Source organism: Gymnoscopelus braueri, assembly GCF_963280865.1.
Source record: "Gymnoscopelus braueri genome assembly, chromosome: 9".
Lineage (NCBI taxonomy): Eukaryota > Metazoa > Chordata > Actinopteri > Myctophiformes > Myctophidae > Gymnoscopelus > Gymnoscopelus braueri.
In genome coordinates this window covers 32,765,204-32,791,025 of record NC_137610.1, presented here as the reverse complement: position 1 = coordinate 32,791,025, position 25,822 = coordinate 32,765,204, and the positions used below count along the sequence as shown (strand labels likewise).

At 45.6% G+C, this 25,822-nt stretch overlaps 1 protein-coding gene across 3 annotated transcripts in view; it reads left to right on the top strand.

Moving 5' to 3' along the window:
- Window positions 1-829: 829 nt before the first annotated feature.
- met (MET proto-oncogene, receptor tyrosine kinase) overlaps window positions 830-25,822 on the top strand; it is a 72,913-nt gene continuing 47,920 nt past the window's right edge. For all 3 annotated transcript variants that reach the window (XM_080437971.1, XM_080437972.1, XM_080437970.1), the window contains exons 1-3: window positions 830-1,204; window positions 3,034-4,243; window positions 22,477-22,680. In XM_080437971.1, the coding sequence (XP_080294097.1) occupies window positions 1,191-1,204; window positions 3,034-4,243; window positions 22,477-22,680 (1,428 nt within the window). In that variant the 5' untranslated portion in view covers window positions 830-1,190. The remainder of the gene's footprint in view (window positions 1,205-3,033; window positions 4,244-22,476; window positions 22,681-25,822) is intronic.

Genomic DNA, 25,822 nt, shown 5'->3' with positions numbered 1-25,822 from the left:
CTTTTTCAGGAAGCGGGACAAAGGAGGTTTTTGTCACCCCACCGTGATTCATGGCTGAGACACACAGTTGGTTTAGCCTTTATTATAACTTAGTTACGGCCGAGTGCACCGTTCTAACTTGAAGACCAGAGCCCTGACTCACACCATGCTGGTCCTGACTGGGCTGCTGGGAATGGAATGGAAGTCAGGTGAAATGGGCAAAAACAATGAAAATTCAACAACAAAAACATCGACCTCTCTAAAACACCATGCCCTACTTTTTGTTTATCTCTCAGACTTTTGCTATAATTTGTAGCCAAATTGTCACGGGAATTTAATTAGCTATTATAACATATAGGCTCTTATGGTTTAAAGATGCAAAAAAAAAAAACACATCAATCAACATATTCCTATTTTGTATTATGTAAATAATTTGCAACTCGACTCAAAACAAACCACCTTCCTTCACACACCTGAATCTCACCTCGGCGAGAGACCGCTCTGCGCGAGGAGAGGAGAGGAGAGGAGAGGAGAGGAGAGGAGAGGAGAGGAGAGGAGAGGGGAAGGGGAGAGGAGAGGAGAGGAGAGGAGAGGAGAGGAGAGGAGAGGAGAGGAGAGGAGAGGAGAGGAGAGGAGAGGGGAAGGGGAGAGGAGAGGAGAGGAGAGGAGAGGAGAGGAGAGGAGAGGAGAGGAGAGGAGAGGAGAGGAGAGGAGAGGAGAAGGGACGAGAGGAGAGGAGAGGAGAGGAGAGGAGAGGAGAGGAGAGGAGAGGCGGGGCGGGGCGTCTGGCGCGCCGCGAGGAGCTCAGGGACAGTCAGCAGCGTTTTGGAATACCAGGGTGACCCCCCCAAACACACATACACACACATAGTATCACAGCCTGCCCTACACACACACACACACACACACACGCACGCACGCGTCTCATCCTAGGAGGATAAGTGACAAATGTTGTAAAAGAGAACTCCAAGAGAGAACATAACTATAACTATTTAGCGCTATTTTAATAGCGCGCGCGCCACGCACACACAGCTGGAAACACAACTGTACGAGAAGAGCAGCTTCATCAAAGTCTGTCCACCGACACACCGCATCAGTCTAGGGACTTGATACAGAACAGAAGTCAAGGAGAAGTGGACATCAGAGACCTGAAGAAGTGGACATTAAGAGACACAGGAATATGATCTGAACTACAGGAACCTGGAAAACACATGGAGACTAACAGGTGAGTTTTTAGTTTATAAAAAAAATCTGTTAATTTAACTCTGATAGTCTACAAATAAGGGTCCATTTGTATTTAACTCTACAAATAAGGCTCCATTTGGTTCAATTTGTAACAATACAGCAGTTCAATTTGCGATGTGGTGAGCTTGTAGATCTGCTATTTGCATTTAACTCTACAAATAAGGATCCATTTGGTTCAATTTGGGTCCATTTATTGGTTCCATTTGTATTTAACGCTACAAATAAGGCTCAATTTGGTTAAATTTGTACAGTCTCAGAGTTACACATGGATAAATTAACGCTGAGGATTTTACTGTGTGTGCCCGTTTTGTTTATTATGATTGACGATACATCCTTGACGTGCGTCGTTTATGGCTTTATAGCTACGTAGGCTACTGTTACTGTTTGCGTTATTTCACGTGTTCTTTTTATCTAGTCGACTCTGTATTTTGATGAGAACAACCCCGAGAATGCCTGATGAATGACGGACAAGTGTAATTGCAGACTCAGTCCTCCTCCGGAATTTCGCACTGTTGAAATGTTGTTTTGAAATTCTCAATCCTGTACACTTGCTCCAGCGGTGTTTTCTTTGACCCCTTGCCATGAGTCACTTTCCTCTCAATTTCACTCTTGCACTGACCCCCCTTTGTGTGTTCAAACAACCCTGACCACCACCAGTGTTGCAAATGAATCCTGTCGGATGCAGGTGCAGCAATAATCGTGTGAAGCTTCACGTTTTTCTATTATTCTTCCTCATTGCTCATGTATTTTTACACCAATAAACAACAAGTTACTCACACACCACGTATTGGCTGCTACACACACCTGCTCCATTTGTTATGTTTGACTAAAGCTCACTTGTGGTGTTATTATTGTTTCCCACAGAGTGTTGAGAGAAGTGAGATCATGAAAGTAATAGTAAAATCATTCAATACATTTTGGCACTGATCATGCACCATTGGAGGATTGCATCTAAAAAGGAGCAAGAACTCAGAATTATTTATGATTAAGTTGGATTGACATCCCACATCCACTGGTTTGTGGTGAGTGTGAAGGTCAGATTCAGATATCATGCAAATCTTAATTTTGCAAATGATCTGGTAAATGGTCTCTCTCTCTCTCTCTCTCTCTCTCTCTCTCTCTCTCTGTAAAAGGATCTCCCAGTGGATTGCCATTTAGGCTGTAGGCACAGGGCTATTTATCATTTTGCACAGCGGGTCTCCCCCCTTTTTTAATTGAGTTTATCTACCACTCCCTTGAGAATGGCTGTCTAAACTTAGCCCCGTGGGTTGCATTCAGTTCAGAGTGAGCCGCACTCTGTGTGATTCACCGAATTGACTTGTGCTGTGGCCGGTTGGGAAACAGAGCTAAAGGACCACAGACGTGCAGCTCGGTCAACGTAGTGGCTCACTGCTGGCTTGTCTGGGGTCAGTGGAGTCACAGTAGCAGTGCTGATGAAGTTGATATCCAGTCTTTGTGTGGCCATAACGCCCCAAGTCACGTAATCAGCAATGATTTCACTTTTGATGCTGTAGTATAGTGAGCAAACCATGACACCAACACACAGTAGCTCCAATTGTGAGGCTGAAAATGGAACATGAGTCTCTCCCAATGATCCTTATTTAGTCAGAGATTCCCCCTGCTTTTTCTACACTGTCAGACTTGAAACAAGAAGACCCATCTGTTCAGACATTTGTATGGTGATAGAATGCTGATTTGTAGCCATTTCTTTGATGAATATTTTTGTTCTCTCGCACTTCTTTGTTCTTTGCAGCAGGAATGCTTTAAAATTGTCATCTCTCATTTTGCTGTCTCTTGTTTTTGGAACAGGATGAAGCTCCGCTCATTGGAAGCCGCTCTCATCGTTGTGCTCCTCTGGGCTCTGTGCCCCAGGGTGAGGAGCCAGTGTGATAAATCGCCCGAAGACTCCAAACTCAACCTCTCTGTGACCTATGACCTGCCCACTTTCACTGCCAACACCACCATCCAGAACCTGGTGACGCTGAACGGAATCATATACGTCGGAGCCGTCAACCGGATCTATGCCCTGTCCCCTGACCTCAAAGTGCTGTCAGAGTTCCATACCGGGCCTCTGTTTGGGAACCAGACCTGCCGGAAGCAGGAAAGTGCCGGTCAGACCCAAAGGGTGGACAACCACAACATAGCCCTGCTGGTGGAGACCATTTACGACAAGGGCTTGTTCAGCTGCGGCTCGGCCGACCACGGCGTTTGCAGGCGGCACGTTCTTGATGACGGTACCGGCCTTCAACCTGTCGACCAGGAAGTCTCCTGCTTTCAATCTAGATTTCAATCTAACGACAGATTTCAACGTAGCGACCCCAACCGGGTGACCAGCCCATTGGGTTCCCAGGTGCTCAACGTAGAGAGCAATGTCATCCACTTCTTTGTCGGGAACTCTGAGTACCCTGGCCTGCGGAATGTCTCCAAAGCGACCGGGGAGCCCCACACCATGTCTGTGAGGAAGATGAAGACGAGCCAGAACGGCTTCACCTACTTCTCCAACCGGTCGTACATCGACCTGATCCCACCACTGCGTGGGAGCTACTACCTGCACTACGTCTACTCGTTCCACAGCGGGCCCTTCACCTATTTCCTCACCGTGCAGAAGGTGAGCCATGACTCTGAAGCCTACCACACCCGCATCGTCCGCATGTGCTCCACTGACCTGGAGATCCGCCGCTACGTGGAGATGCCTCTCGAGTGTATCGCTCCGGACAAGAGGCGGCGGCGCTCCACGGAGGAGTTGAAGGTGTTCAACGTCGTGCAGGCGGCCACCGTCACCAAGCTGGGCCACGACCCCGAACTGCAGAAGCAGCTGAAGGTGGCGGAGGGAGACGACGTGCTGTTTGCGGCCTTCGCCCGGAGCAAACCCGACTCTCCGGAGCCCACCGCCCACTCTGCTGTCTGCGTCATCTCACTGGAAAACATCAACAACTTATTCAAGAGATACATGACGCAGTGCAATACCGTAGACCCCTACCACTTCACTGGCTCTGACAAGAAGTCCTGCTACAATGTGGTAAGAACCGTGGCCGGTGTTTGTGTGTGTGTGTGTGTGTGTGTGTGTGTGTGTGTGTGTGTGTGTGTGTGTGTGTGTGTGTGTGTGTGTGTGTGTGTGTGTGTGTTGGGGTGTTGCAGTGACAAGTTCAGAATTGTCATTTTAAAACCCCCAGTTTTTATTTCCAGCTTTTTATGGAGGAATGAAATACTTGTGCATATTTGTTCCACAGATAAGCATGCGGTATCATTATGTGATATCATGTGAGATTTGACTAAGCAGGACATCTTTCACATTTGTGCAATACCTTTCCAGTCTATACTGTGTCAATACTAGACAACCGGAGTAGGTCAGTGTATCAAGGCACGCTGTTGTACCGTGAGACCAGGTCCAGGTGTGCCTTGTTATTTTGTGACAACCACACGTTGTTATTGCATTAAGTACAATATCAGTACTTTGCGCGCACTCATTTTCCAATACCGAGGCAAATTCCATACCGTTAAAATGTACCACTTTCAATCTCCTTCCCTATTTTTGTCATAAAAAAATGATTAAAAAAAATCTAAGATAGTGAAAATAACCAATCTACAAGATCACAACACATCGCATCATGACACATTGTGAGCTTGCAGATCGGCCTTTTTTTTTTAAAGCGGTTAAATCATCTTTCCTCCCTTCCTTTACAATGGAACAAAAATGGCCAGCCACCATAGTCTCCAGATGCTGTTGCTAAAGCCCGTCACATGTTTGCTAACCCTGACAGACCCGGGTTGATTATCTCCTCATACCATTACACCCGGTTCCTCCCACCCCGGAGGTCTTCACATGCTCCCCTGCCTCGTCTCTGTCCTCCAATCCATCAAAGTAGGCCGGATCAATCCGTTAAATCACCTGATCAATAGTGACATGAATTTAACTGTCTGAGCAGCCTGCCAGAGGAGCCTGTCAATATCTGCACATGCTTTCTCTGACATCATCGTTACCTGTTCCATGGGTAGTACATTACCGGCACAGAGTCGTCAGTATATTACCCATGGTCGGGTGACTCGGGTCCCTTTGAAAGAGGATGTTAATAGGTTTTTAGCAATTACTTTGAAGGTATTTCTGATTTATAGTAATAGTAATTTAGTCATAGTATACAGTATAGACAACACAGACGTGAGGGGATGCTGTGCATCATCATAGTTGATAAGCTTGATTTGCACAGTGTTATACTGTTGGCATGTGGTGTTGTGAAACATGTTGACACTGTCACAATTGGCACACTGGCACCTTTGTTCAGATGGAAAAGATAAGGCAGGGGTCATTAACCACTTAACCACATTGAACCCTAACATCCCTATTCTGGGCATGTTAGGCAAACCTTCAGCGAAAACAGCAGACCTACATGCTTACGCATCGCAATGCAACAAAACTTTTTTTTTTGCCTTTATTGAAGCTTTAATAGGTAGTGTACATGTACATATGTGCAGTGTAGGGTGAAGTGAGGCATGCAGGTCGGATTGAGATGAACTGCTGTATATCAGACACATTTCCTAACTATGTGAAGTTAGTAAAATGTGTAACCCTGTTTGGTAGTTGTATATGCACTTATTGCAGTGCTGTGGCTTTAGCATTTCAACTGGATCGGGTGATTAAGTTGATGAGATGGGTTCAAACAAACCTTTGATATAGCGAGTGCATGGTATGCATCATTAGATGGCTGATGCACCAGGACACTGGCTTCCATCAATTACATGTACAGTAGGGAAGGATTCACGGGGGGTGGGTGAGGAATGCATGGGGGGCATTGAGGTATTGCATATCTGCCTATCAGCGAGCCGTGATGAATGGCTCTGCAAAAACAGGACATCAGCAGCTGGGCGGAAGGTGATCCTATGACCTCCCATGGTAGCCTAGCCCGTTGCACTGCCGATGCCTTCCATCTCTTCTCTTCTCTTCTCTTCTCTTCTCTTCTCTTCTCTTCTCTTCTCTTCTCTTCTCTTCTCTTCTCTTCTCTTCTCTTCTCTTCTCTTCTCTTCTCTTCTCTTCTCTTCTCTTCTCTTCTCTTCTCTTCTCTTCTCTGCCCTCGCCACTTACAAACACCTGTTGCATCATGTGTGGTAAAGTACATGCTTTCTGATTTGTTTTGGTAAGAGTCTGCAAATGTTATCACTAAGTGTACAAGTCCCCTCCAAAAAAGGCACACTGCTCTGGTTAAGTAGTAATTCGGATCGATCTGTACAGGAGCATTTGTTGGAAGCTTTCATGATGTGCCTTAATAATGCATTTGTTTCAGTTTGAGGCTCAGTGGGAATTGAACATCTAACTATGGCAGTGTGCTGCGCCCTGCACATCTTTATTGGAAGCATCAAGGCAGTTGTTTAGACCTTAGATCAGAAGAATCAGAGGAATTCTGATTCACTCAGAAGTGAAAGAGGAACATTTGTCTTATCAAACATTCTTTTCCCCTTGACTCATTTGATTACACGGTAGAGAAAAAAGCATGACATCAGTTTTGCTTGAGGTGCAGGAGTTTCTCTGTGTTCTGTGTAATTATCAACACTATTGAATCATTCTTGTGCTGCTTTTCTAGCAGACAGCTGTGTTGTCTCTGGATCCCCAAACTGTGCTCATTCACTTTCTGATCCCTTTTCCATTTGTCTTGACACACACGCGCACATGCGCGCGCAGCGCGCGCACACACACACACACACACACACACACACACACACACACACACACACACACACACACACACACACACACACACACACACACTCACACACACACACACACACACACACACACACACACACACACACACACACACACGCGCACACACACACACACACATTATACACATGCACACATGCACACACCAAAATTCATGTACACGTACACACACACTAGAATATTATGTTGTTGTTGTTTTATCTCCTTGCTGTGGAGCAAAGACAACATGACAAGACACACTCTTTTTTACAAATGTTCATCTCATCCGGCCTGAACAAGAGACGAGTGACATGTAAAAAACTGTGGTTCTCAAACCTTTTCATGTCAAGGACCCCCAAAATGATATGTATTTGGCGGCGGACCCCCATCTCAATTTTTGAATAGCCTAAGTATAAAATATGGTTAAAGTCATTAAAATGATTGTGACGCTATATTAACTAATTTAGCCGGGGACCCCCTGGTACCCCCCCAAGGACCCCTGGGGGTCCCCGGACCCCCACTTTGAGAGCCAATGGTTTATAACATTCACACTTCAGAGGTGAGTGAACTGTCCAAACACTGATCACACAGCGCTGTCTGACTAATGATCACAATGTCAAAGAGTTGAATGGCCGGAGCCAAAATACCTTTTAACAGAAAGCAATAATAAAAATGTTTATGACAGACAGAGGTTTTTTAGAGGTTGACCGGTATTCCCCTCCTGTCAGGGAAAACAAAAATTCATGTCCTAGAAAGACAAAAGAACATTCACTGCCTGACCACCTGATCTCTGCTCGTTGTTTAATAGCTGGGAGTTGAAGGATCTAATCATAAGCCCTGCCTAATAGATTTATGGACCATATTCAGTGGCATATGGCAAGTAGGCTCTCCCTTATCGTGAATTAAGACGGCGATAAGTGAAGGCCGTAAAATCATAAAAGCTGTAAACGCTCCAGAGTTGTGGCGTTCCGCAGAGAGACACACGCTCCAAGCTTAACACTTATGAGATTATTTGGGCTCCATCGACATACTCTGTATTTCTGTGTGGAAAACTCCCCAATGGGAATTTTGGAGGAGGCTGGGACCCTGTGTGTAAGAGCATGTTTGAAGTCTTTAAGTGGTGGTTGTCAACTCTGACGTTCCCTCTTAACTCCAATTTAAAGAGAGAGATACGTATGATAAATGACGCAACGGCGAGCGGCTATGTTTTCGTCTGTTCACTTGACGCGGCGCGGCTGTTTTCATTTTCAGGCTTCTACACGGCCTATTTATGTCCAGAGGGGGTTGCTGTCAGTTACTCACAAAGCACAGATCAGCAGAACTAATTACGATTCCTCACTATGACATTGTACACAAAACATCAGAGAGAGGCTCTTTAAACTATCGATTCGACCCGTGGAGCTGGCTAGTTCTTGATTGTATTAGCTTAAAGGAAAAGAGAGAAATGTGGAGCCATTTTGCTGGGTAATGCAATGTGTAGAGGAATGGCATGGGGATGGAATGTCCCCAACACGACTGGCACCCACCCTCATAAGTCTAGAGTGAGAGGGGACAAACACTGAATGGGGGGGGGGGGTAAAAATAACCAACAGCCACATTTGAGGTCAAAAATATCATTGCATTACCATTGATTCGCGAAAACCCACCAAATGCTGATTGCTTTTAAATTGAATCTGAGGCCTGATTGATTGCAGGCTTTGTAATATAATTCCAGTGGAAGAAGCTTTTTGATGGACAGTCATTTTAATTAGCCTCCTTGTTTTAATGAGCAAGTTTCAAACTGTGTCTGGAAAAGACACCAAGCACTAAGCAGGCCACCATTGCGGAACTTGGGGCATTGATTTTATGTTACACCATCAAGCGATCCCTAATAATTCCTGATTATGATACAGAATAAGGATCTGTTACTGATTCCCAGCATCTAAGACACATTAAATTAAGAGAACTTGCATTAGTACTTGCATTGGAATTGCTTAGATGTTATTTGCAGATAATGAAGCATTTACATAGAATAGCATTGAGTAGAAGGGGGAGATACAGTTGAAAATTACAAGTCTTTATCACAGGGTTTATTTTGATGGGTAAACACAGCTGAAGGTAATGTCATTACAGGATGTGTTTCATTTTGGTGTTACTGTGTGCCAGCATCGACAGCTCCTGTAACCTATAATTAAAGCTTCAATCCGTGAGTTATACGTCTTCTCTCGACAGATTGAGCTGATACTTAGACTCTGTGCATAACTTACATGGCTTCTGCTGTATACTAGACTCTTCTGTACTCTTTTCTACAGTTATGCACAGAGGCTTTTAGTTAAAGTGGTAATTAATGTCGTCAAGAAAAGCTACGGAAAACTGAACTGTAACCAGAAACTGGTATGACTGCCATAGAAACTGGAAGTTATAGCGGACTAAGTTAATTCGAGTCAATTGCGACTGTAACACCCGGCATTCAAACCCGGGTCTCCTGTGTGGAGAAACACGTATCTACCGCTCATCTGAGGGGGAATCCACAATTCCACATTTGTTCAGAGGAGATATTAAGCTTATGAGTTTCAAGCAGGGAGTGCGTCTCACTTAGGAAGCAAACTAGATATTTTTAAGTACACGTTGTTCCTGCCATTTCAGTGGGTTCCGTGGTTTATGTCGAACACTGTTATCCCCGCATGCCTCAGCCTGCTCGTACCATCGCTAAAGTGGGGCAGCTGAGCCCTGCGCTGTGCTTCTCAGGTCACAGCTCACAGCAGGGCCAGAGTCTCCCAACAGCAGGGAGTTCAACAAAAGAATGAAAATACTTGTTAAGTTCTTGCCCTGTCCTGTCCAGTCCTGTCCTTCTCTATTCAGTACCTCATAAGCCATCGTTTTGATAAGGAAGTAGTGCGTGTACTGTGTGTGTTGAGAGAGATTAGATCTGTTTTGTTTTGATAACTTGCACCGCACTCAACTTGCAAGCATTGTACACACGCATGCGCACGCATGCACGCGCGCGCGCGCACACACACACACACACTCGCACACACACACATTGGCAAAATGCTATAATTTTAGAGCATACGTATCATTATCTTCCCATCCCGACCCGCATCATAAATTTATATGTTCTTGTATAAAAGTACATGTGTCTGATGAGACCCTGCAGCTGCATGCTCCGTCAAATCCTCTAACCCCCCCCCACCCGCCCGCCCACCCACCCACATACACACACAAACACACACAAACACACACCTTCCCTCCCCTCCTTTCCACCCCCAGGTTGGTGTGTGTCACTGGGCAGCCATGCCCAGACAGGCCCCTCTACGTGCCTGCAGAGAACTTGGGTCTCACCCACTGGCAGTCAGTCACTGGTGCCCGCACAGGCACCTGCCCACCAGCTGCATTCTCACAGCCTTTTGACGCATCACAAAGGTTCAAAAACAAGTGTTTTAGCTAATCCTAATATAATGGAATCATTTCAATAACCTGTAATAACCCTCCGTAACTTTTTCATCAGTTAAATACATTTCCTTTTCTTATTTATTGGCCAAGGCTTAACTGATTAACTAATTCCTCAATCTAAGCATAGATGAGTCATGATATATGAAACTATCACTAGGACTTTGCTACTTGTTCAGTCACGAACAGAAAGTCCAGTCAATTTCAACATCCATTCTCCACCTCACCAGCATTATGTCAGTTTGATCCTATTGACATCTGCAGGAATTTTCTATTACTTTCTGTGTCATTTCTGTGGTAAATGTCAATGTTTATTTTCTGTATTCACATAGTTAATCATTAGTGAAGTGGTGCAGTTTCTCATTTTACAAAACACTGTCCTGCTGCCGGCGTGTGTGTGTGTGTGTGTGTGTGTGTGTGTGTGTGTGTGTGTGTGTGTGTGTGTGTGTGTGTGTGTGTGTGTGTGTGTGTGTGTGTGTGTGTGTGTGTGTGTGTGTGTGTGTGTGTGTGTGCGTGCGCGTGTGTGCGCGCGCGTGTGTGTGTGTGTGTGTGTGTTGGGGTGGGGGTTGAGTGCACATCTTATCTAACCTGCTAAGGTAATAAAAACTGGGAAAAAAAACGTCCACGCTTGCAACCTGTCTTCCAATAGCACAAACAGCCCTTCCCAGATGCTCATCACAGCGCTATGAACATGTAAACTTCCTCGTCTGACACGCATCCACTAACGAGATTACACTCTCCTCTAATATCTTCGCTGCCTCACAGCTATACGCTCCTGATGGGATTTCTTAAATGCCTTCCTCAGTACTTCAGACGCACTTGCCAATAACGCCCGGGGCCACTCATGATACACTTGTTCAGTGTCAAATCATGGAGGAGATTTGCTTTGCTGAGCTTATGAGTCAGGAGCCCCAGAGCCATCTTTCTAATCAGGAGCATGCCACTGCCTCCCACTCCTCCATTTCACCACATGGTGATATCCTGCTTTCCGCTGCGCTGAGCTGCGTGGATGCTTATCTGTCAGCCCCCACACTCTGAATGAAGGAACAAACGCAATCTCCCTCCTCAGTGCCCTCACCTCGACCCCCCCCCCCTGGCTCGCACACTCTCATTTCCTCGGCTGCCGTGTCCATCGGCTTTGTCATTTAAGTCAGAGTCCAGTCCCCATTGGAAGGATCATAATCGCTAAGTTCACTGGAGCAGCAAATGGCCCCCAGTTGGCCAGACGGTCATGCCTGCGGGCGCAGCACCAGGAAGACAATTTCTGCCAAGTGCTCACAACAAACAAACTTTTTTTCTTTCATCAAAGCAAAATGTAAAAGCATCACAATGCCAACTGATTTATTATGAATCGTGATCTTTTATTAAGCCAATAGCAGATGCCCAGAGTGCTGGTACACTGCGTAGATAGATGAAGTGAGACTGTGGGCTGCTAAAGCCTGCAGATCCTGGTACTACATAATTGAATCCACTGTAGTGTGTTCCTTCAGCTGCATAGCACAAGGCTCTTGATTGGTCACCTGAAACCTACACTGATAAATCTTACCAACAATTTACAAAGTATATAGCAATAAAGTACCTTGATCAAGGGCACATTGGTGGTAGTTATTGAGGGCAGTGTAATATGCAATAACTTGTTTCACCCAGATTTTCCGCGACTTAGCCAGTCGCGGAATTTGAGCCCGAAGGTGACTTCTCTAACCTTTTACCCTGTGCTTCTAATTATTTGACCAAATGGAAGTGGACACCGAACCACTTCAGAGCATGGCCAGGATTTAGAGTAGGATAAACCCCCCTCCATTCCTGTCAACCAGTAATCCCCACACAATGGAAAGCCAAGGATTGTTCCTGGCTGTGTACTCAAGTAATGGAGGGCAACTAGAGAAAGACACCCCCCACACACACCTCCCCAACGCTCCATCTCCTTGTCCGTACACTTGCATGGCTTTTATCACCCTGCTGCGCTCCCAAACAATGCACCACAAACAGGGTGGGTATCTAGTCGATCCCCAGGATACTGCACGGATTGTCTCTGTAGGCTTTGATCTTATCACTTATTCATCAGTGATCCCAGTTTGAATCATGTCATGCAGGAGAAAGACAAGCTCCCACCTGAGGGTGCTGAGCTGCATTTCTGGGAATTGAATGGTGTGTTTTTTACGGTCAAAGGCCTTTATTTGGCCAGCGCATCAGTCTGTGCCAACACCGCCTTGATTGGATTGAGACAAAGGGGAGAGAGTAAAAAATGCTTTCCAACAACATCCGGAGGTTATTTTCAGTTTTATAAGAAGCCGGAATTAGCCGTTGTCATGTACACAAACCGAAGAAAATTACAGTTTTTGTTGTTTTGGAAAAATGCTAACAGACTGTTTCCATGTGATGCATGAAACCAGTGTTATTACAAGTTTGCATCACACACACCTTGGAACATGGAACATCGCTTACAGTAAAATGCGGAACCGAGCCCGCATTGTGAACTCAAAACATCTTCTGCCCGGTGCATTAACAATGCTGGCTCCAGGCCTAAAGGGTTCGGAGTATAAAGCAGGCAGATGTAGTTAAATCATGTATTATTCTGACACGATCCCTGAAGATCTTTAATGTGTGTGTGTGTGTGTGTGTGTGTGTGTGTGTGTGTGTGTGTGTGTGTGTGTGTGTGTGTGTGCGCGTGCGCGTGCGCGTGCGTGTGCGTGTGCGTGTGTGTGTGTGTGTGTGTGTGTGTGTGTGTGTGTATGAGAGAGAGAGAGAGAGAGAAAGAAATACTGTGAGGAGAGATGCCAACTTCCAGGAGTTCTATGAGTGTGAAAAAGTACTACAATGATACATTGTTGCACTATAGCGACCATCTCTCTGTGGGCTGAACAGCCTTTAAAACACAAATGGCCGCCACCTGCAAGCCCTCATGAAAACACTTTGAAATACATAGTAGAAATAGATTTTGTCGCATTATTTACATCTGTTACATCAAAAATGAGGCCTTTAATCTGAACATTTTTGATGAGGTTTGGAAGACTTGTGTTTCTGTAAAGAACTTTAACCACCTGTCTATATAACAGTATTTTTGTCCCGGTCTGTTTCTGTGCATGGAGTTGCATTTTTCTTTCTTTTTCCTTTTTACATGTGCCTCTCTGTGACACTTGCTGAAACAGAGAAATATAAAAAGCAATGCGGGTAAGCAATAAAAACGGAAACTTCTCTATGAAGAATGTTTCCCTCCTTGCACTGCTGTGTTCCAGACTGCCAGGCGATGTTCTTCGTCATGCGTTCACTCCTTCTCTCTCATTTACTCCCTCTCTCTCTTGTTGGAGCTCTCCACTTAATTTCCAAGGGCCTGGCGCTACTTCACGCTCTGATATGACAACAAATAATATGCTATGTGGCCCAGGTTGAATCAAAATGCATGTTTAAAAATAACTCAATAGTAAAAAAGACTCACTCTCTTTATATAGAAATCGAATCATCCATGGGAACAGGAGGCTCCTATGTGATCTCGGACTCATTTGGCCAGCCTGTGACCGTCAGTCGTCCAAATTTGGTCATCGTTTCAGCCCTATCAGAGCCCCTTTAACTTGAATCAAGAATCAAGGAGGTTTTATTTGTCACTACTCATACAAGTACAAGAATCGAAATGCAATTTTGTGCGGTCCACAAAGAACTGTGCTACAACAACAATGACTATAATAATAGTAAAAAAAAGAAAAACTAAGATACAAATAAAAATTATAATAAGGGCAGGGAGAAAAAAAGGTGTATATGTGCAATGAGGCATGAGGCATATAAACGTGCAACAAGGCATGTACCTGTTGAAAAACATGTGTATATGTTACAGCAGAGACACTTACTACTGATTTCTATTATAAAATTAAAGTTAGATATTTCAAAAAGTATAAAATATGTGAAAAATTCTGTGTGAAATGTGATGATCGGTCCAGGGGGTTTGCTAGATTGGACCCAGGCAGACCTTTTTCTAGGCTGGGGGTAGAGGCAATTGTCTTAAGAGACGTTGCCCATTGCAATAGACACTTTCACTAATGCATGATTGGTGCTGGATAAAGACATGAGGATGGATGTTTTTCTGTACGTGCCTCCCACTGCTTCTGTATCCATGAAAAACACATATTTATTTACAATACATTCACAGTGTGTTTGTTTTAGCTGGACAACAATGGCTAGCCCTGGGAGGACCAGGCTTGTCATTTTAGGCCACACTGATGATGAAGTCACTGGATAAGAATTGTTTATCCATCTTAGGAAATATTGAGAGACATTAGAGTTGTTGTTTTACAACATGCTTATTATTTCATCCTGTTGTATAACATTCAAGAAAGTATTGTGCGCAGTACTAATGCAGGACAGATGCAGGATAAATCCATGAAGGGCCACTTGGCTATGTCGTCCAGAGCTGCAACTCAGAGAGAGAAGGCCTATATTGTTCAGGCCTTGTGTTGACCTTCCACTGATAAGCTACTTCTGGACCTCATTGCCGAAAACACAAGTGAAACACAGAACATGGCACTACTTACAACCCCAGGTTATCTGGCTGCGCTTCAATGAACAGCCATTGGACTGCGGCTCTCAACCGCTGGTTCCATACCTGGACTCACATATACTAGTAAGCACTGCATCAGTGTTTCATTATGTATTCAATCTGTCTCCTTGCTACGAACCACCTCTCAAATCCCTGAGAAATTAGAACCAGAGAGAGAGGGAGAGACGGTCCTAGGCCATAAAGGCACCACGCTCTGCATGGTAGCGCGATAGCCCCGAGGAGATGTTTTCAACCTTTTTTTTTTCACGCACCGTGAAGTCTTCACTGTGAAGATTCTGCCAAGTGTCTGCGCCGCATGGACGGAACTGATTATTCCGGACTACTAAGAAGTAGGAATTCTAGAAAACAGGTTTTGGCAGAATAACTCAGAAACACGTCGGTTTAGATCTTTTTAAGAGTTCACGGTCCCTTTGCGACTGTGCATTATGTATTCCCGAAATTGAATTCAACCTCTGCCTTTTCAGCGTAAAGAGCCAATTAGCGTTGAAATTCTGAGTGAAGTTTCTCTAGCGGTGCATGGCAGAACGGCTGCCACCACCCCTGCCACGGTCTGCCACCCCATTCCCTTATCAGCCTGCAGTAATCAATAAGGGAGTTCCATGCTAATGCTAAAAATGGCATGCAAGTAAATGATGATTGTTGCCCCTGTGTATAGCAGCTGCCAATGCAACATTTTCACGTGTTTCTCTAATTAAATGCACATGTAAGGCTAGCAGCTGCCACATTAAAAACGCTTGATGGTCCTACTGTCACTTAAAGGAAGGATCCCAAGTCTTGGAGACATTTTTGGCGTAGTCTTTTGTATATTATTAGTGGCTAAAGACTGAAAAACAATACTTGTGTTATGATGTTTTTACTGCCCTGAAAATGATCTGATGTCATAACACATTCAATACTGTCACAATACATCTACTGCTAATTCTGCCCTTATTGAAAAGACTTAATATTTTAGTGTGCAACTATGCGTAAGCTTATGAATTTTTCAAAGAATGGCATTAGCTAGAAGTGGGCAAAGTTGCACACAGTAATATTGTCATTGATGTGGTTGCATAATAGTGACTTCTAAAACAAATCTGGGAAATGGATTGTATTCAGGAATTTCCTGAATCATCTCCAAGTATGGGTGACATTTGTTGTCAACAGCTCAGCCCCTGTGTATCTGTAAATATGAGACTGTGTTACTGTTAAACCGCGGATCAATTCGTTGAGTCCTTTTGATCTATAAGCTGTGACAGTAGCTGAATCTGTTAGCCAGACCGAGAAGTGAAATATACAGTACAGAGCTGGAATTCTCATTTGAAAAATGTGGCATCACCATTTTAGAGGATGTGAATGAATCACAATCTTCTTTAGCACAAGCAGAAATGCTGTCTTGTTGGCCCTCAAAGCACTGTGCTAGGCATTACATCTTGCCTTTCCTCATTGACGGCACATAAACTCAAAGGCTGCAAAAGTACAAGGAAAGAGAGAAAAACATTGACACATAAGTCTTCGTGCCAAGTCCAATGAGTAGTCCTGATGACAAGTCACTCTTTGCTGAGTTGTAAAAGATGATATTTTGTTCTCCTGTGTGAGCAAAAGAGATGTAAGGGTGGTGTCTCATCAGTCACTCAGCCAGCTTTCATATAGTTAATGTGATTTAGCGGCACTGGGCTCCCCAGGAGGCGCAGGAGATGCATTGTTCCTCTGCAGAGAAGGCCCCAGAGGGCCACAAAACCCCTGTGATGACAGATCACTTTAACTCTTCAAGTGAACCACATAGTGCTGTAGGAGCTGTGGTGTGTGTGCGTGTATGTCCATGCCCGTGTGTGTGCACATAGAATGGTGTGAAGGAAAGAGAGCAGCGGCTGGAGGGGCTAAAAAGAAGAATTGTGGGATACAGGGAAACAGAAGGAAGATGAAACGATGGGGCGGGTGAGTGAGCGCATTTCAACGGAGGAGAAGAGGCAGCAAGGCAGGAGTGCAGGGAGGAAGGACACCGGAGGAGAGGGGAGGGGGAAGCAGACCCTGAAGAGAGCAAGGGGCCTCCGTGTAACAGGTGTTCCTAGATGCCTTCACTTACGAACGGACACAGTGGCGGGAAGGACAGGGGTGAATATTGTTCTGCCTGGATGCCTGTGGAACCTGTTTATGTGTGAGGCTGTTCTCCGTCCGTGCCCCGAGTTCACCTCACGGGGCCCCGGATCATAAACTAAGCCGGAGTGTTTTTCTCTCAGGCATCCTGTGAGCCAAGTGCAGGGACAGGCCTGTTGGAGCGCCAGGTTCCTAATCTGCACTCGTTGTCAGCTTCTCCAATTATGTTAACCGTTTCCAACAGCATGACATGTATTGCATGCACACTCACACGCGAGCACATGCACACGTATGCGTATATTGTCTTGACACATTCACACACGTGCGTACATAAACACGCATATAGTCATGCCTAGAGATACACATGCACATGTACCCCCCTCACACACACACACACACACACACACACACACACACACACACACACACACACACACACACACACACACACAGCCACGGGGAGTCAGGTTGCATCAAAACGTACCACAACAATAACCCAGACACACTCACACAGAGCCGTGTGCACACCGCAACATTCCACTGCATTTTACTTTCTGTAAAACGCATTTCCACACACCCCCGGACAACCCAATCGCTCGGCTGTCCAGGGTGCACACAGTTGCCCCGGCAACTGGGGGTCAAAGGCCTGTTATTCCAGTGAAAGGTCCAAGTGACTGTGTGTTTGTGCGTGTGCACAGATCCAGATCTGTGTATTTTTGAAAAGGAGTGAATGTGTCATTATCTTCTGAGCATGCACGAGTCTCAGTATATTTTTGTTTGTTAGTGTAAGCGATGGTCACTGAGGGAGACAACCTCAAATTCAGCGCAATGCCCTGGGCCTGTAATGAACTTCCAACCTGCTCAACATCACTGCGTCTGTGCAGACCACAGCAGTTGAATACGCCATCCAGTCCTCCAACAGCAAAGCATTCGATTCAAATTGCACGTACTATATCCTACTGTATGCACATGCTGTATTCATTTAAAGTGCGTGTTCAACAAAGGAGTGAGTTTGCTGCAGGGGGCTAAACCATGTTGTTTATAATAGTGTCTTTGTCCCCTGAGCATCAGCAACCCTGACTGTATTTCTACCGTATGTGTCAGGGAGAGTGTTATCCTGTGCTTTGGTCTTTTCACACCATGAAAAGGATGCACATACATTATATACCAGTGTTTTACATAATAAGCCTATTAAATATGTAGTGTCCTTGTCCTCTGGGCATCAACAACTGTATTTTTCTCTTATGGATGTCCATAACGTTTCTCATCTCACATGTTTGCACGTTTCTATGTCTTACTCTGTAAGTAACTGAGCCCACAGTTTATAACCCAGGCATTACTACGTCTGCTCAAACGGGGGCCCTGGAGGGGGTCACAGCGAGAGTATGAAAGCGACATTAGGCCACGGAGGATCCTCTTTCACACCCCTCTTGACTTTGCCAAGGAACGCCACAGGGCGCGGCACTCCACAACACCGGAGCACTGCAGAGAAACCCTATCGTTGGCCCGTTGTGTTGGGGACAATGACTCCTAGTTAAGTGTGGGGCAAAAGGTGTACGATGTCTCACGTATCTGCCCTTCGGCGTCTCTTTTACGGCAGAAAAACACATTGATTAAAAAGAAGGTGCTATGGGAGATGTAGAACATCAGGAACACTTGCCAACAACCATAAATCTTCAAAAAGAAACATGGATTGTTTGCCTTAAACTTAAGAGTGAACTTCAACTGGAATTTTTGGAAGAAAGAGATATGGATTTAAAGTTGTTAATGGAGATTCGTAGTGTGTGAATACTTTGCCTCTGATTGTTGTGCTATTGGATATTTTTGATCGAGGAGCAGGGGTGTCATTCTATGATTGCACTTGTTGCAAGTCACACAGGGGAAGAGCGTCAGCCAATATCTGGAAATGAAGAACTCATGCTAGGGCCATACTTTAACAATCGGTCCTGAGAGGAGAGCTTGCCTCCGTGGCAGTGTGACGTTCTCTGACTCCTTGCCAAGGGAAAGCCAAGGATAATAAGCGGCAGAGCTTCAAACGAAGCCTGTCAAAACAGCCCTTCGACCGTCCAATTTCGTTCCCTTGATCCTCAGAAATACCTTTTCAGAGGACTGAGGAATGCCCCCTCAAGTCCTTTCCTCTCTGCATCCAATCGCCCAGCACCAGTTTTACAAACACCCTGAAAAACCCTGATTGTTTTCTCTAAAAATAATTATCCCTGATGGGCGTGTGTTTTTTTGAGTGCCGTGGTGGACGTAATCTGTGCAGTGTCTTGTGGTGATGACGTCTCTATCTCACAGAGTTGTGAGAGGGGCCCAGGCGTCTGGCAGATTCCCATGGTTTTCATATGTGCTTGGCTGAGCTGAACGTGCAGACAGAGGGAGTTATGATGGATCGTACTTGGCCTCGGATCCTGGACAGAAGTAGACAATGTAGACGTAGACACAGACAGAGAGTGAAACGTGTACACACACCAACACACAAACACACACACACACACACACACACACACACACACACCTACACAACACACACACACACACACACACACACACACACACACACACACACACACACACACACACACACACACACACACACACACACACACACACACACACACACACACACACTAACAGCATGACACACATCAAAGAATGCCTGTCCATCATGTGCAGGACGGGGTGCAGTCTTCGGCTCTCCAGCTCTCTCTCGCTCTCTCACATCTTATCTCTTCTTCTCTCTAATCATACACTTTTCAAAATTTGATCCAAGTCCAAATACAACTCAGACAGAAGCTCTTATTCATTATCCAGTTTGCACCACTACTTCCCTCAAGCCCTCTCCATGCAAACTCTTTCTCTCTCTCTCTTTAAGTAAGTAACTAAATGCTAAATGCCTAAATTGTAAATTGTAATATCTCTCTCTCTCTCTCTCTCTCTCTCTCTCTCTCTCTCTCTCTCTCTCTCTCTTACACACACACACGCACACACACGGGCGCATAGTTACACACACACACGCGCGCACACACACATGCACACTCACGCACATGCACACACCACACACGCGCGCACACACACACACACACACACGCACGCACGCACGCACGCACGCACGCACGCACGCACGCACGCACGCACGCACGCACGCACGCACGCACGCACGCACGCACGCACGCACGCACGCACGCACGCACGCACGCACGCACGCACGCACGCACGCACGCACGCACGCACGCACGCACGCACGCACGCACGCACGCACAACGTAAATGTCTGAGCTTTGAAGTGGTGCTAATAATTGTCAACTGGCCAGGTGTCCCCCTGGCTCTCCTCCCTTTTGTGCTGTCCTGACTCCTGTTGGTTTGTGTTCTGTAACGATACTGGACCCAAAAAAAGTAAAAGAGTATACCCCCTCATCTGATTTATTACTCCTCCATTGTTCTTCTCAACTTCAAAGCTCGCCTTACTAACCTTGCGCTGAAAACGATGCAGCAAGTTGGACTCGGATCACAAATACGATACTCGGAGCCATTCTTTTGCTTCAGGTGATGGCAGAAAGATTGGCTGTTGTGGAATTAAATAATGCAACACCCAGGAAAGGTGCAGGTCGGCGATCAGAACAATATGAGATATGAAAATGAAGACCATACACTTTCTCTCTTCCAACGTTTTGTATAATGAAAACGAAATTCCTTTCCTGCAACGATGAACAGCTGCTTATCAAAATAATCCCTATACCAAGTTGACATCCTGCATGAAAATATTTATGTTTATCCTCGTATGAACCAAGTCACAATAATTTCCCCCTGGTCATCATAATCAGCACCGTGGAGACTCCATCTCAGGCTGCATAAAGACGAGGTCAGCAGCCATTAGAGCTAGGAAAACATCAGTGATCTTGGTCCTGGTCAAGCATACAGGTCAAGGACCTTAAGGGCTCAAAGAGCCCCCACCCATTACCCGCTGGGTCATCAATAATTAATGAAACCTGAGGCTGGAACAGCAGGCCGTGACTAAATACACAGCACTGAAACAGAGAGGGGTCAAAGCTGGGTAGGAGCTGTGCGTGCATGCGCGCGCGCGTGTGTGTGTGTGTGTGTGTGTTTGTGTGTGTGTGTGTGTGTGTGTGTGTGTGTGTGTGTGTGTGTGTGTGTGTGTGTGTGTGTGTGTGTGTGTGTGTGTGTGTGTGTGTGTGTGTGTGTGTGTGTGTGCGCGCGTGCGTGCGTGCATATGTGTGTGCATACGGTGGACAGTAGCAAAGTACTTACTTGAGTACTGTGCTTTGTAATTTTTGGGAGGATCTGTATTTATGTTTTTCACTCCACTACATTTCAAGGACAAATATTTAACTTTTTACTCCACTTAATTTCTAGGAACCACATCTACAAACTCTTTGAAAATGAATTTGTGTGGAAAATTCTACATTTCAACACAGTGATGTATTGATATTAAAATGAGTAAGCATTTTTAAAAGCATGTACTTTTGAATACTTTTAAAAGTAATTCTGGAGTAATTGCTTAAACTCAAGTACAATTCTTTCTGAGCAACTTTCTGAAAAACTTTCATTGAGTAATACTTGAATAGGAGTATACTTGGACTAAAGTGCTGGGGTTGAGTACTTTGTCCACCACTGTGAGTGTGCAAGCGCGTGTGTGTGTATACTGTTGATCTCAAAGGTCTGATCCTGAGCAGCACAGCTTGGTCCAGATTCTAGAGTTTCACTGTACGCTCCATGAGCCCCAGACACAACAACCTGTGCAAGCCAGCGATCTTATAATTCCAGTGGTTACGGTGAGAAAGTGAAAGCACCTAACTATGATTCTAAAACCAAACAAGAGAGGAGGTAGGGGGGCAAACCCAATAGAGAAAAGAGTGGGTCATGCTCTCTATGCTCTGAACGACAGTGATATGAAACATACTCTGCATATACAGTTTGATTTGACTTGACATGACTTCAATTATAAAGGACAAAAGTGAAGGGGGGGGGTTGTGTAACTCAAAGCACTGCCAATGTAGTGTTCCTCACTGGTTCCCATGAATTCCTGCTGTCTGTGAACCTCCATTCCATTGCGTGCTGGCCTGTATGGACCAGACCATGCTCACTGAGCCCTCCATTAGGAGCAGGCTCTTAACTCTACTCTCAGGGGACTAGATATTGAAAGAGGATAGACCAGTGTGATATCGTACCTCGTCTGGTTTCAGTCTCTGCCATTCTGATAAATAAATATATGGAATATGTAGCTACATCATCTCCTGTGGTAATAAGTTAGCTAGCTAGCTATCTGTATCACGTTCCTCCTGTTTTGTTATTCTCAAGAACTTTGTTTACTTGGAAGTAAACCTTTAGTAAGTGCCTGGAGGGCAATCTCTGTGCTGGAGTTGTGGGTATGTGTACTCACAATCACAGCAGAGAACTCATTCTCTGGTGTCAGTGGTATATCGTACTATCATTTCTGGAGCTGGATGAGCAATCCTCCTTCATCTCTCGCCTTTCTACTTTCTCCACAGAGTTCCTCAGATGACTGTGGCCTGCATGAGGGTACGCGCGAGGGGAAGGAGGGAGAGTACCGTCTGGAGGTGACCCAGAGGGTCCAGAGGCTGGAGTTCTGGTACAAGGAACTGAGCAACACCTTGGTCACCTCCATCACCGTGGCCCCGGTCCATGGCCGCACCGTGGCCTATATGGGCACCGCAGATGGACGACACATTCAGGTCAGTGAGAGGCTTCAGTCAGGTGGTGTTTCATTTCTCAGTGATTGGGTTGCTTTGTAGGTAGGTACTAGTATGTAGGTAGGTAGGTAGGTAGGTAGGTAGGTTGGTTGGTAGGTACAGAAGGTAGGTAGGTTGATTGATTGATTGATTGGTTGATTGATTGATTGATTGATTGATTGATTGATTGATTGATTGATTGATTGATTGATTGATTGATTGATTGATTGATTGATTGATCGGTCGATTGATCGGTCGATTGATCGGTCGATTGATCGTTCGATTGATCGGTCGATTGATCGGTCGATTGATCAATGGATTGAGATCAGAAAATACAAATAATTGAAGATAGTCCATAGCAAATGTTCCTTATAGAAAAACTCTCTTAATGGAGCTTGTCAGAGATCAGAAATGTAAATGAACTGAAAACAGTCCGTTGGAAATGTTCCTCAGCTGAAATCTCTTAACAGAACTTGTCAGAGTAGATTCAACATATCCAGTGAATGTTTGTGGTAAACAATTTTTCCTAAAAGGCAGGAAAGACAGGAACCCAGGCACCTTCATTTGCATGGAAAATAGTTGCAGTTAGGCATAAACAGACGGCCCCCCAACCCTGCTGCGGCCACCGTGGTTTCCCTCGCTCGCTGCGTATGGAAATGGGAGCAGGATGTTGGTAGGTGAGCGCAGTGAACATGCCACGATCCTGCAGATACAAGAAGGGTCGGTCACAGGTGCTCCCTGACATGGGAGGGAGGGAGGGACACGTGGGGGGTATAGGGGGCTGTTCATGTTTGCACAATCTCCAACCTTTGACCCCCCAACTCGGCAAGCTTCGAAAAAAGAACCCACAGTGTTCCGCTCTGCTGTCTGGGTAAACAGGGTTGGTTTTGCCTATCAATGTACACACCAACTAAAGGGCTCCACCTTCCCCTGCTGTATGTTGGTACATACTATGCACCTTAAAGCCTCCAAATAATGGTCCAACACAGCTGGCTTTTTCATCAGAGAGGATTATGGTCCTGGAGATTGCTTTAAGTCAGGTGGGACGGTGGTATACTGGTATAGAGAGGGGCCCCTTTTCAGAACACGCATTTCTCTTGGATTTTCATGTAAATATTGAATGCTATTTTAGGCTTTTCGGTTGTCTATTGTGGGAATCAAAGTCTTTGTGAAGCTATGTGTCCTTCCAGGACAACGGGACCATCTCAGACCACAAGAGAGAGGAAGCACAGAAAGCTGAATTCCCTCTGAATTCAAGTGAATTAAAAACTTCAGCTCCCAGCTTGTTTTCGAAACACAATAAGAAGACAGCACATGGAAAAAATGTGGGGAGAGACATGGAAAAAGGGCGACAGCTGCACGGAAGGGGTTGGTGTTGGGTGGGGGGGGGTGGTTGGGGGTTGGCGGGGCTGGGAGCACGGTGGGTCGAAGGGGCTTACAAGCCCAACAGCACGGTTAATGGTGAACGGCGGGCATCGATGACACGTTCTCTCACACAGCGTTTTGCTGGCCGAGCCCCTGCAGCTGTTGCCCTTCTTTTTTTTTTTGCCTGCCTTCCTTGTTTTTTTGTAGTTGGTTGAATTTGGGAGGTGATTGTCTCCCCGACGAGGTTCCTGGAAGAGCTCGAATGGGGCGCCAGCTGTCCTGATACAGAGGAATGGGTGGATGTGGGCTTCTTTGGATGAGAGATAGAGACAGAGAGAGAGAGAGAGAATTCAGAGAATACAACATTTTAAAAAAAATGTTTTATTTTAACTATAGAGAGTAGTGCTTCAGAGGGTTGTGTGTGTGTGCGTGTGCACGCGCACACACATGCGCACATGTGTGACAAGGACACAAACAAAAGAAACAGTCTTCAGGACCTTTAAAGTACGGGAAAGAAATGAGCCATGAAGGAGGGAGGAGGATGAGAAAGTAGAGAGTTGAAAGGAAGTGAAGGACGTGGGAGAAAGTTTTGTAAAGTGAACACTAAGGGTGCGTTCGGAAATTACGCACCGGAGCACACTCGCCTATTAGTTTGTATTGGCCAGTGCGCTCAGTGCTGTATTTTCGAACGCACCCTAAATGGAACCACAGGGTCATTGAGTGTCAAAGGTCACGGTGAAATAGTGGCGCTGCACAATCGCTCATTATTATAACTCCATCTTCACCAAACAAAACATAACACTTCAGTTTACCCACTGCCACCGATGGAAGAATGCTAAGCATGAAAAAGACAAGAAGAAATCCTAGGGGATAGAAAAAGAAAGCAATAAAGACAGAGAGCTGTCCTCAACGCGCATCCATTCCAAGTAACACAGGACGTGCTTCCCTCCTTATTCAGCAGGATCGCTGTGCGAATAAAACAGTGTTTATGGAGCCACATCCCCCCATCAGCCACCCCCCCCCCCCTCCTCCTCCGTGTCTAATACAATAAACAGCAATTCACACCGCCATTACCTCCGAGAGAAAGCCCTGTTCTATGGGCTTTGTCTCCAGAGGAAAGGCGCACATTATATGGCTACTGTTGGAAGAGAATAGAGTCAGAATGGAGTACTGTGTTAACTGTTAACAGGCTGAAATTGAATGCGTGGGTCAAACAGAGGGAGGAAAGAAGGAAGGCATTTGTGAGGTCTGGGGAGAGGGTTGGACTTACAGTCCCACTGTTTCATCTCTGAGATGAAGTTGGACCGCTGCTGGCAATGTGTCTTGTACATTGTCTTGTCAAGCTTAATAAATTTCACTTACACGCAAGCACACTGCCTGTGTGTGTGTGTGTGTGTGTGTGTGTGTGTGTGTGTGTGTGTGTGTGTGTGTGTGTGTGTGTGTGTGTGTGTGTGTGTGTGTGTGTGTGTGTGTGTGTGTGTGTGTGTGCATGCGTCTGTCTGTCTGTCTGTGTGTGTGTGTGTGTGTGTGTGTGTGTGTGTGTGTGTGTGTGTGTGTGTGTGTGTGTGTGTGTGTGTGTGTGTGTGTGTGTGTGTGTGTGTGTGTGTGTGTGTGTGTGTGTGTGTGTGTGTGTGTGTGCATGCGTCTGTCTGTCTGTGTGTGTGTGTGTGTGTGTGTGTGTGTGTGTGTGTGTGTGTGTGTGTGTGTGTGTGTGTGTGTGTGTGTGCATGCGTCTGTCTGTCTGTGTGTGTGTGTGTGTGTGTGTGTGTGTGTGTGTGTG